This window comes from Pimephales promelas, chromosome 3 (assembly GCF_988280905.1).
Source record: "Pimephales promelas chromosome 3, fPimPro1.hap1.1, whole genome shotgun sequence".
NCBI lineage: Eukaryota > Metazoa > Chordata > Actinopteri > Cypriniformes > Leuciscidae > Pimephales > Pimephales promelas.
Genome location: NC_142771.1, coordinates 26,608,010 through 26,620,229, shown reverse-complemented (window position 1 = coordinate 26,620,229; position 12,220 = coordinate 26,608,010). Strand labels below are relative to the sequence as shown.

Sequence of the window (12,220 nt, the reverse complement as noted above, 5' to 3'; positions counted from 1 at the left end):
CTAATAGCTCTAACATGCTAATTCTCTCTCAGATTTTAGTACTAAAAACTAAACTATAAACTTACTCTTTAAACATGCTTGTTAAATACTTGTAAAAATAATCCAATATTTAAAAATTGACTAAATAAAAATAATTCTCATCTCACCTGACTTGAATTTTGGGAAATACCCATGTTGCTACCCATCCATATAGAAACGCTGCCTGTCCTGTGATATGGAGCACCAACAGCAAAATCTGTGAAGGAAAGCAGTAGCGTCAAAATTTAGTTAAAATACTTCTTAGTAATGCCACAAGAAGGCATCAAAGTAAAATGTCCTTGACTGTTACTCTGACTGAGCACTTCACACAAAAGTTAATTATTGCAAATAACCAGCACATTAACAATAAACTAATAAAAGCTAAATACATGTTACTTGTACTGAGCAAATACAGAAAAAAAAAAAAACACCTTGGACAAAATTCTACCTTGGAAGCCGTCCTGGTTCACATCACCAATAGCAACAACAGCCATGCCAAAAGCGGATTCCTTAGGTCCAGTGAGGACCACGTCAGCTTTGTCACGAAAAGACCCGTTCTGGTTCATATAGACATAGACTGCACCACCTTCATCTTTTTTCCGGTCAAAATAGAAAGGGGCTCCAACAATCAGATCCTTCCAGCTATATGGATAACATGAAAACACCTCCATGTCAAGTTCATACATTTCATTAGTGGCCTCAATTAAAAGGGAGCAAAAACCCACAAATTTTCTTTACCCATCATTGTTAAGGTCCACAACAGCAACACTGTTGCCAAAATAGGATCCTACTTGTTCCCCCCTGATAGTTCTTTTGACTATTCCATTGTTAACAGTATTAAAAAAGTCAGCCATCATCACCGATCCTTTGGCTTCGTCTCTTGGAGCTCCTGTTACCACTGTGTCTTTGTCTTTGCTTAGTACATCTCGATCCACAGCTACAGAGTAACCTGCAGAGCAATCAGTGAACAATAACCAAGTGTCATGTTCTATATCTACATATTTGTAAAAAAATAAATGTGTGTGTATATGTGAAGAGTTCAGATGCAAAAGCCTCAAAGTGCCATTTGAAATTTTCTTCTAGAATGATCATTTTTATCAAGCTTGTAAATTTAAGTTCAGTGATTTCACTTAAATGGCAATGATAATTACCTATTAATTGTTATTTAAGTGAAATCACTGAACTTAAATATACAAGTTTGATAAAAATCATCATTAAAGAAGAAAATTTCAAATGGCATTTAGAGGCTTTTGCATCTGAACTCTTCATTTATATATATATATATATATATATATATATATATAATTGGGATAAATGTCAGTGAACAATCAGTTGATGCAACACACACAGACACACTCTCTATCTATCTATCTATCTATCTATCTATCTATCTATCTATCTATCTATCTATCTATCTATCTATCTATCTATCTATCTATCTATCTATCTATCTATCTATCTATCTATCTATCTATCTATCTATCTATCTATCTATCTATCTATCTATACCGTATATGTAATTCAAATTTAATTTAAAATATTTTAAAAACATATGTATTGCTGTTTTCAAAAACTGAACGGATATTTGTGGCACTGCTTTACCAGTGTAAATGTTCCCTTTTGTAATGTCTTTTTCAAGCTTCCTCTTCACTTTATCAAACTCGTCATCCGGGTTATGCCACTGTGAAAATGTATTTCCTGCGAATGATAGAAAATGATTATAAATAAAAGGGAATTTAAGAAAGGAATTTTGCATTTACAAAGAAAAATGTTGTTTTCAGGATTTTCCTCACCTTGCCAGTTGAAGCATCCAGGTGCACCGAGGAAGATATTCATCTGAGTGACAGCAGCAGACATTCCAGCCAGACACATTCCTTCATTAGTCTGATCGTCTCTGGGGTCACACACCTCATCGTACGACTGCCACTGAGAGTCTGTTTTGTTAAACTCTAAATTATTTCCACGAACAAAGCACTTCCCAATCATGCGAAAGTTGGTTGCGAAGTTCCGTATATAACGATGGCCACACGCCTATTAAATAGAGAGGTGAATACTAATGTTAAGTTGGAAAGAGCAATGGATTGACTTTTCATAGACCAGAGGCCAACATTACAATTAAGAAGGGTCAGGTCTTTACTATGAAACTCACCAATACACGGCCCCCTGGTTGACTCTGACTGGCTATCGACACACCAAGCCACATCCCATCTATGACATCATTTTTAGGGTCTGGTTTATCATCAGGATCTGCATAACACAAAGCAATTATTCAGATCGGTTCTCTCTGTAGTAACACGGAGACATGATGGCTGTCACACTTTGAAATAGTCTCATCCAACAACGACAGTACTAAATTGCACATTTCCTTTCACATAAAATAATACAGATAACAAATGAAATAAAAGAGGAGAAAATTAATAATGCATATTTAAAAGGATAGTTCACCCAAAAATGAAAATTCTGTCACTTTTTACTCAACCCAACCCCGTAAGACCTTCGTTCATCTTCGGAACACAAATTAAGATATTTTTGATGAAATCTGAGAGCTGGATCACTCCTCCATTCTAGTCCATAGGCTTCTTGAGGAATCGAAACTTGCCGGCCTCGAAAAGTTATTAAAGACATCGTTAAAATAGTCCAAGTGACTACAGTGGCTCAATCTTAACTTTATCAAGCGACGAGAAAACTTTTTGTGCGCAAAAACAAACAAAAATAAAGACTTTATTTCAACTATTCACTTCCTTCTCCATGGGCCTCTGTTCAGTTAACGTAGTGTGATAGCGTAGAGCCATGTCACATGTAGGGTCACTATTGGCTGACGCTGGTCATGTGTGTGTGATGCGTGTGACGTACAATAACAGAAGCTTACGTTATTAAACTAGTAACCTGACTCGAGGCAGAGAGAGAAGTAAATGAATAGTTGAAATAAAGTCTTTATTTTTGTTGTTTTTTGCGCACAAAAGTGTTCTCGTCGTTTGATAAACTTAATATTGAGCCACTGTAGTCACTTGGGACTATTTTAACGATGTCTTTAATAACTTTTCCGGGCCAGCAAGTTTTGATTCCCCAAGAAGCCAATGGACTAGTATGGAGTGATCCAGCTCTGAGATTTCATCAAAAATATCTTAATTTGTGTTCGGAAGATGAACGAAGGTCTTACGGGGTTGGAACAACATGAGGGTGAGTAAATACTGACAGAATTTTCATTTTTTGGGTTAAAAATAATAATAATGACAATAAATATTATTAAAATTATGAATAGAATTATTCATAATTATTCAAAATGAACCGAATTTAAAAATAACAACAACATTAATAATATTTATAAATACTGCAAATGGAGAAAAGGAGCAAATTTAAGCGTCGTATGATTGGCAGGAAAATTACTTGAGTTGAGCAGATTCAGTCTTTTGCAGTCTTTGCTCTCTGCAGTCATTTGACAGGCATATACATCTCCAGTCTCATTGGCTGACAGTCCAGACTCTGCTTTCTCCTTCGGTGCTCCTACAAGAAGTCTAAAACATGTATAAACCTGATTGAGCTCAAGTCTGTCTCGAGGCAGTGTATTACGCCAGCTGCTGCAGTAAAACAGTAATGGTTGTTGGAGAGGAAAAAAAACATAAGGGTAAGGCAAAAATCCCACCACGCCAAGAACCATCTTGTATCTTCCCAAAATGTAGTTTTCAATGCAGATTAACTTCAGCAAGCCTAACCGTTATCTGTCTGGGCTTGTCAGGCTATGTGAACTTATTTTGGTTGGAAGGACTTGTCAGAACCTATTACTTCAACTATGGACAGAAAAGCCCTGTAAAAGCTAGTCTTTCAACTACTTTCTGAAACCTGATGTTTAAAGTGTATAATAAACATACACCATCTAAAAACCACAGGAGATGAGGATCAAATTTTACTCAAATGTTCATTTTCAAACAATAAGGAGAATGGGTTTGCGACTTCGTGTAATACCCGAACAATAGGGTGTCTCTCCTTCTCTTCCTCGCATTTCCAAAGGTGAGCTATTATGATGCATTCGCTCTCCATTCCTTGCAGAGAAAATAGCTTACTCAAGCTCCCCCTATGGATGAGTAACCATTTTGTTTTTGATTATTAAATCTAGATAGATACGAGTCAGGTTTAAGATACCCACATCTCCCATCAAGCAATATATGTAATCCTCTAGAGTCCACGAGTGAGCAGAATTAAAGAGGCATTTCATAAAACCATAAATCTAAAAATCAATGAATTTTATTTCAATGTTTGTGAGAGCACGACAGACATAATAATTACTAAAGCAGTACTGCTGTGTGCTCGATTCATTAATGTTTCATGATTTTTGGAGTCATGCTCAGTTGCTATTTTATCCACCTTGCAGCCTGAGGCCTCATAAATATTCCACTCTGTGAGAGATGAGATCTCATCAGATCATGACTCGTGTCTAACAGGATTATGAATTGGCTTAAGTGGGAGACGTGGTCATTTCAACTTCTTTAAATTCAGTTTGACAAATTTCAACCGAAATGCATTGTCTGACAGTATAATTAATTAACATAAAATTCAGAACATGGGTAATAAATAACTTGAATATAGACACTAAGTAGGATTTTCTGATTCTAGTATACTCGCTTATTGTGCCATTGAAATTTTCCTTACAATTTCCAATGTAAATACAATTTACATTGTCATTGTAATTATCAAAATTATATAGACTTAAAGGGTTAGTTCACTCAAAAATAAATTCTGTCAGTATTTACTCACCCTCACGTTGTTCCAACCCCGTAAGACCTTCGTTCATCTTCCGAACACAAATTAAGATATTTTTTGATGAAATCTGAGAGCTGGATCACTCCTGCATACTAGTCCATAGGCTTCTTGAGGGATTGAAACTTGCTGGCCTCGCAAAGTTATTTAAGACATCGTTAAAATAGTCCAAGTGACTTCAGTGGCACAATCTTCACTTTATCAAGCGACAAGAAAACTTTTTGTGCGCAAAAACAAACAAAAATAACGACTTTATTTCAACTATTCACTTCCTTTTCTATGAGCCTCTATTCAGTTAACGTAGTGTGATAGCATAGAGCCATGTCACATGTAGGCTCACTATTGGCTGACGCTGGTCATGTGTGTAATGCGTGTGACCAACAATAACAGAAGCTTACGCTATTAAACTAGTAACCTGACTCGAGGCAGAGAGAGAAGTAAATGAACAGTTGAAATAATGTCGTTATTTTTGTTGTTTTTTTGCGCACAAAAGTGTTCTCGTCGTTTGATAAACTTAAGATTTAGCCCCTGTAGACACTTGGACTATTTTAACGATATCTTTAATAACTTTTCGAGGCCAGCAAGTTTCAATCCCTCAAGAAGCCCATGGACCAGTATGCAGGAGTGATCCAGCTCTCAGATTTCATCAAAAATATCTTAATTTGTGTTCCCAAGATGAACGAAGGTCTTACAGGGTTGGAACAACATGAGGGTGAGTAAATACTGACAGAATTTTCATTTTGGGGTGAACTAACCCTTTAAAGCCATAGTTCACTCAAAAATAAAAATTCTGTCATATTTCACTCCCCCTCATGTCGTTCCAAACCTGTATGACTTTCTTTCTTCTGCTGAATACATTTACATTTTTATTTAGTCATTTAGCAGACGCTTTTATCCAAAGCGACTTACAACTGAGGACTAAACCAAGCGAGTCATCGTGGAGAGGCAAAAACAACGCAAGAAGTGCTCAAAATACAAAGTTCAGACATTGCTCGGAGTAGCATAAGCCAGATAAGCGCGGATTTAAAGGAATTTAAAGGATTTTTTTATTATGTTAAGTGCTCACGGCAGAGATGAATTCAAAAGAAGATATTTTGAAGAACTGTTTTTGATCATTTAATGAAAGTCAGTGGACTCCAAAACAACACTCGACCCCTACCAATTTACATTTTGGTGAACTATCCCTGTAAATCATGGTTCTAGCCCTATCATGTATCCAAATGCCGTAAGTGAACATATTATTACTGAAATACGCTGCCACAAAAGAACAACAAATGCACAGTCTGATGTTTCCTTTGTGGTCATTTTCACAACATTCCTTTCCGCTGTAACACAGTTTTTGTACTTGTTCATATGCAACACACATTGTGGTGAGGTAGACTGTGAAGAGGACACAGACTGAGGTCAAAGTCAAAGGTAGGGGAAGAGAGGAAGAAGACATGGAGGGATAACGAAAAAGAAAGGTGAAGTGAAAGACATCCCTCCCTCTCCCGTTGGGCCTAATTTCATTTGGACCCCCACTAACATCCCCCTCAAAACCACCACCACCAACCACAATCAGCTTGCTGCTCCGCCTCATTGCTGCCATGTGACTCCAGATCTGCTTTCAGCAAGGACGAGACAGGAAATGAGAAAGTCAAGCGAAGGTGAATGAGCGAGAAAGAATGTCAGATTCTTCCTCGTCGCTGCATGTTCACCACGCACCACAACAGAACCCTTTACACAAAACAGGCGTTTACTTAAAGTCTTAAAGGAGCGGATGCAACAAAATGGTCTGTTCAATTCTAAGCATCAGAGAGAGAGTGAAATTAAAAACTAAATTATAAGAGGTTTTCGTGTAAATGATAGTTTATCCAAAAAACAACAATTCTGTCATCATTTGCTGTTGCATTATGATCATTGCATTATGTCATTCCAAACCTTAATGGCTTGCTTTCTTCTGTGGAATAAAAAATATATTACGTCAAATGTCTCAGTGATGTTTTTTTGTTTGTTTTTTTGTCCATACAATGGAAGTCAAAGGTAACCAAAACTCATACAAACTCATACAGAAGTCATACAAGTTTTGGAATCACCTGAGAGTAAACAATGACAGAATTTTTTTTTTCGGGAGAAATATTACTGGCTAAATACATACTGGTTAAAAATCAGTAATCCAAAAGCATTACCATTTAACCTAAACATATACTGGTCATACACAGTTCAAAGGTGACAGATTACATTACTCCCATAATGTAACAAGCAGTTTGTTTGGTGAATCATGCCACCAGTCCAGTACATTCCATTTATTCTTAAACAGATACCAGTCACATGACATTGGTTACCACTATAATCACTACAGTTCTGGTGGTGAGCAGCACATACCTCAGAGGCAAGTTTATAAACCATAAGAGAGTTGAGGAGAACTTAATCTTTTCCACAGGATTAGTCTTTATTTTGCTTTTCTGTCAAGATGGAAACATCATTCGGTGAACAGCAAATAACACAGATTACACTTTTATTTTTGGTCTAGTGAATCTTTTAAAGATATATGACATCTGGAATTGTCCTTTAGAAGTTTAGAGGTTAGAACATTTTAATAGAATGACTTTTTTACATTTAAAAAACGCATACTGCATATATGTATATGCCTCTTTTTGATTTAAATGAGCTATTGAAAAGTTCTGGCTTGAGAAAAAAAAAACAGCTATGAGTCAGATAACATGGAAATCAACTTCCCACCTGCAGAAGAAGAAGGTGTGTCTGCTTCAGCATTTTCACTGAATAAATTTCAGGGCCAGAGTTCACATGTTGTACCTTTGTTTAATGTGCGTGTCTAAAAATACACCACACACACACACACACACACACACACACACACACAAAAGGTCCCGTTCTAGAAGCCTGACCTCTTGGTAAATAGTCCTTACAGAAAAAGGTCCCATGCTCAGTGGCCATGCTCTGTGTTTAAGCCTGTCTGGCCATGAACAAAGAACTTTCACATTCAAGGTCAGGCAGGTAAAATGCATGTCCCTAACCGCCTACATATAGTGATGCATGAATGTGAAAGCAACCAAAAATAATCTGCACAAAGTATGTACAGTTCTAGAGAGCTCTGTGCAAAAAGAGATCAAATGCAAAGACAATTATTTTACAAAAGATTTATATCTTAAATCATTTGTGTTCTTTTTATCTTTCTATTTATCAAAGAATCCTGAAAAACAGTATCATGGTTTCCACAACAATATTAAGCGGTACAACTGATAATAAAATCGATAAGAAATGCTTCTTGAGCAGCAAATCAGCATATTAGACCAGCATGCAACACTGAAAACTGTATTGATGCTGGAAAATTAATCTTTGACATTATTAAAATTACATTTTAAAATATATTAAAATAGAAAACAATTATTTTTCTTTTTTTAATATTATTTACTATTTTTTTTAATAGCAATATTTTCACAATATTACTATTTTTACTATATTTTTAACCAAATAAAGGCAGCCTTGTTTGGACTCACCATAAGAGACTTCTTTTATTATTCAAAATTAGTGACCCCAAATATTTTAACAGTAGTGTGTATTCATATTTCATAAAACCATGCATAGTTTATCACAGACATGAGACACTTAAGCATTTCTTCACAGGCACAGCATGGATCAGAGCTGCTAGAGTCACTAAACTGACAAACACTTTTTACCTAGAACATTCACAGGGTGACAAGTCTCATGCTTGACATTCCAGCTGTTTCAGATTAATGAATAATCCAATCCTAAAACCCATGATGCTCCACGAGACAAACCTACTCTACTTCAGCTGAAACGGTTATAAGATGTACTGCTAGACCACTCAATGATTTTAAAGTAGTGGTTGACAAAGTTTTCAACTCCTATCCTATTCAACTGATAACTCAATCACTATAATAACATTTTATAACTTTAATACTCATTGTGACTTCACAGTTTTCTTGATTACGGGAGTGTTCAAGTCTTGTCTCGACTTGTAGACATGGTGTCTATAGAAGTCTAATGGGCATGCACGCTCGCAAACAACATTTTGGCTATTTGGCTATATGTAAAAGAGCACTAAATACCAATTCAGGCAAAGCTTTTAAATATCTGTTCAAGTGAGTTATTTCACAGTAATAATGGATGTGTTTAGATTTAGACAGATAACAGACTTTGACACAAACCTTCACAGCTGTGAACCGGATAACCACAGCTGCTAATAAAAGAATTGCCAGACAACCAAACAGACAAGAAATCACACAGGAAGTTCAAAACACAAAACAGCAGCATATGTTTTGCTTAAATTTAGAACTTTCAGGAAAAGTTGCAGTGTGCACTGCAGCAGTTTTCAATGGGGCAGAACACTGTGATTACAGATACATGAATACAATAATTATACAACAGTTTGTTTTGCAGCCATGTAATCTGAATGGCCAAGCAGCGCATCAGTGTGCTAGTGTGCACCAAAGGTGAGCAAACAAGAATGACCAAACAGTTCTTAGAAATCGTTAGCCTCATAGCATAATTGCCTTAGTGTTTTTTTCTTGTTTTCCAAAAGCCATTGTAATATGCCTTAGGCAATTATGCTATGAAGCTAACGAAATGTGACATATTAGATCATTATCTAGTCTCGTCTGTACTCCATTTAGCCAAGGCTGCGAAACCAACCCTGCTACAAATGTGTTAGGAAAATCACTTCTACTTCTCATTTTACCAGATAACTCAGAATAACTCAATGTTGCAAGTGCAACATAAACTATACTGACTCTCTCTTTCCCAGCACTTTAAATATGGTTGCTCCTTTGAAGGAAAATAGTCAGACAGCGTGGTATAACTAGCACACTCGAGCCCTCAAGAGCAGCCCGAAAACAAAGGAAGAAGCAGCTGGAAGGAAACAAAACTATAAGTATTTTGCATTTTGTGGAAGGAAAGTGTTATTGCATAAAGACGTTAAAATCGGCTAGATCTGCTTTCAACTCTTCAGCAGAGACCGTGTCTACAAGACAATCCCCTGTGAAGGCCTCGTCGACAACAACCATATGAACAAATCCTCAGAAAAGACCAAAAGAACCAGATAGGTCCTCTACACACACCCTATGGCCAGCTTCGGCTCCATGCCGGCATGATGAATCTGATCTTCAAAGCAAAAGAAACTGGATGAATATTTGAATGCTACCTATCCTGATCTGCATTCTGAATTGTGATCCAGGCTGAATCATAATCACGAAGTGTTCAACCATTGACCAGAGGAGAACTGCCTAGAGGAGAGCTACATATTACATAAATATATCTTGCCCAACTATCAAGCCATTTTCAAAGTCATCCTGGGAGATTAACAGATTAAACAAAGAAAGCAGTTGTAATTTAACTCTACCATCTACCCACAGTGACCTTGCTATGCATCTTCTGACAAGATTGAGTCATCCATCATTCGCACGACTGAGGTCCATCCATAGGCTGAACCACTAGCAAATGCTTAAAGCTTACATGATGGTACAGTAGCTTCAAGCATTTGATGCAGTTGTTCAGCCTATGGAGCTCAGTCGTGCGAATTTCAGCTTGTTATTTCCTAGAGTAGTTAAAAATGATGAGTTGTGGTCTGTGGTCATGAAGATCTGAGAACTGTACTGACCTTTTTCAGCACACGAACAGTGCTAAAGCAGTTCAGCTGCTCTAGCTAAAGCCTTCACATGAAGGAAACAGGTTATTAATCTGTGATGAGACAAATGACCAAAGATCAAGCCACAGAAAGACAGAACACACAGGACGTCCTTGTGTGTCACTGAGCCAGTCCTTTATGTGTTCGACAAGATGATGAATGTCTAGCCAGCCAGTCCAATTAATATCATCACGACTATCTCAGTTCTCAAATTGTCCACAGTCAGTGCAGATAAGATCAGGAGGACAGTTCTGAACAGTTTAAGCGACCATGACAGGGAAGCATGTGAAAGCAAATCCTAACCCTTAGTACAAAAACACATAATGTATATCCACATCAATTTAAGCTTCCTTCTCAATTTTAAATTAGCTCCAACCTGAATAGGCAGAGTAGAAGACAAATGCAGTGCTCTTCCTTTGAGGTTCAATGACAGGTAATCAGGAAGTCACCAGCCAATTTATTTAGCAACACAGGCAGCTTCACATTAGCTTGGATGACTTAATGACAAGAGCAGAGACAAACACTGAATCTGTTTTTCCTTTGTTTGAACATTAGTCGCACAACATATGACAAACAGCAACCATTTAAACCACACAGCTTTTGAGAGTAAAACGTTCATTGGAATAGGGAAATGAGCCAGTTCAGACATCACTACTCTCTTGTGGTTGTTCTTCTTACATCTGTTAACAATCAAGAGCCATGTCTTATGATTTATTTAGTCTGCTTTACTTCATTCTATGTACGTGTGTCCTACTTGCAGTCGAATCAAAACATTATAAAATTAAATCAGACAATTGTATTATCTCTATTGTGCTTGCAGATATCACACCCATATAATGTGAGACATGTTTTAAGATTGGTTAGATGTGTGGTTTCATTTTGGATATCACTTTAGGCCATTATATATATAAATCTTTAATGCGTTGTGGTTTTCAACATGTTTATCCTTGTGTCTCCTTTATATGCTGATGACTAAATTGAGAAGTCAGGGTATTCTGTTATAGCCACCATACTGTATATCTGTCAGCAATTAACATGTTTTTGAAATACCTCCGTTTCAAATAAAAGCCACAAAGTGCCAAAGTATTTTGCCTGAGCCACAAATTGTTATTTAGCTCTGTCATGGTTACATTTATTGTTTATATGCTCAAATGCAGTCTTTCTTTTTCATTTTTTTCAACTGGGCTGTATGTTACGAAGGGCATTATATCCGTTCGTATAAACAGCCTATGCGAGTCAGTTCAGTAAGACGGCTGGATTTCACTGTGGAATTATTATTTCTTGGGGGATGTGAAAAAGAAGCATTGTGTGCAAACCTGCACTTACATTCTCTGCAAAGGTGGTGGTTTTCTACTCCTACCACCGAGCATCTTTAGCAAAAATGTTATGTCACACTATAAAATTGATTTATAGCTGTTAGACTGCAGAGAATATGATATTGTTGTTGAGTTTGGTCTTCTTGCTTGCTAACTCCCTGGAAGGCATTTTACTGCCTTATGAGGCTGGCAATACAGCACTCATAATCTCCCATTCATTTAGAGAGAATCATAAATAAGTGAACTACAAAGGAAAATCTGCTTTAGTCATCAGCAAATGGGTTTTAGTGACAACTGTAAATGATCCAATGGTTAGATATTTGACTACAGCAGGGGGTAATTGGTCAATGTATACAACTCAGAAGGCCTTAACTACATCTTATTTTGTTTATTTTCATCTATTCAGTTATTATGCACATTTCACAGATGTTATTCCTGACCTTTTGGCCAGCAGTATCCACTAGGACTTTCATTCATCACTACA

At 36.8% G+C, this 12,220-nt stretch overlaps 1 protein-coding gene across 2 annotated transcripts in view; it reads right to left on the bottom strand.

The window, feature by feature from the left end:
- Positions 1 to 12,220, bottom strand: part of itga3a (integrin, alpha 3a) — a 32,921-nt gene that overhangs the window by 19,404 nt on the left and 1,297 nt on the right. For both annotated transcript variants that reach the window (XM_039686578.2, XM_039686579.2), the window contains exons 2-8: positions 3,406 to 3,533; positions 2,168 to 2,265; positions 1,812 to 2,049; positions 1,621 to 1,716; positions 757 to 967; positions 467 to 660; positions 147 to 235 (exon numbers count right to left, since the gene is read on the bottom strand). In XM_039686578.2, the coding sequence (XP_039542512.2) occupies positions 147 to 235; positions 467 to 660; positions 757 to 967; positions 1,621 to 1,716; positions 1,812 to 2,049; positions 2,168 to 2,265; positions 3,406 to 3,533 (1,054 nt within the window). The remainder of the gene's footprint in view (positions 1 to 146; positions 236 to 466; positions 661 to 756; positions 968 to 1,620; positions 1,717 to 1,811; positions 2,050 to 2,167; positions 2,266 to 3,405; positions 3,534 to 12,220) is intronic.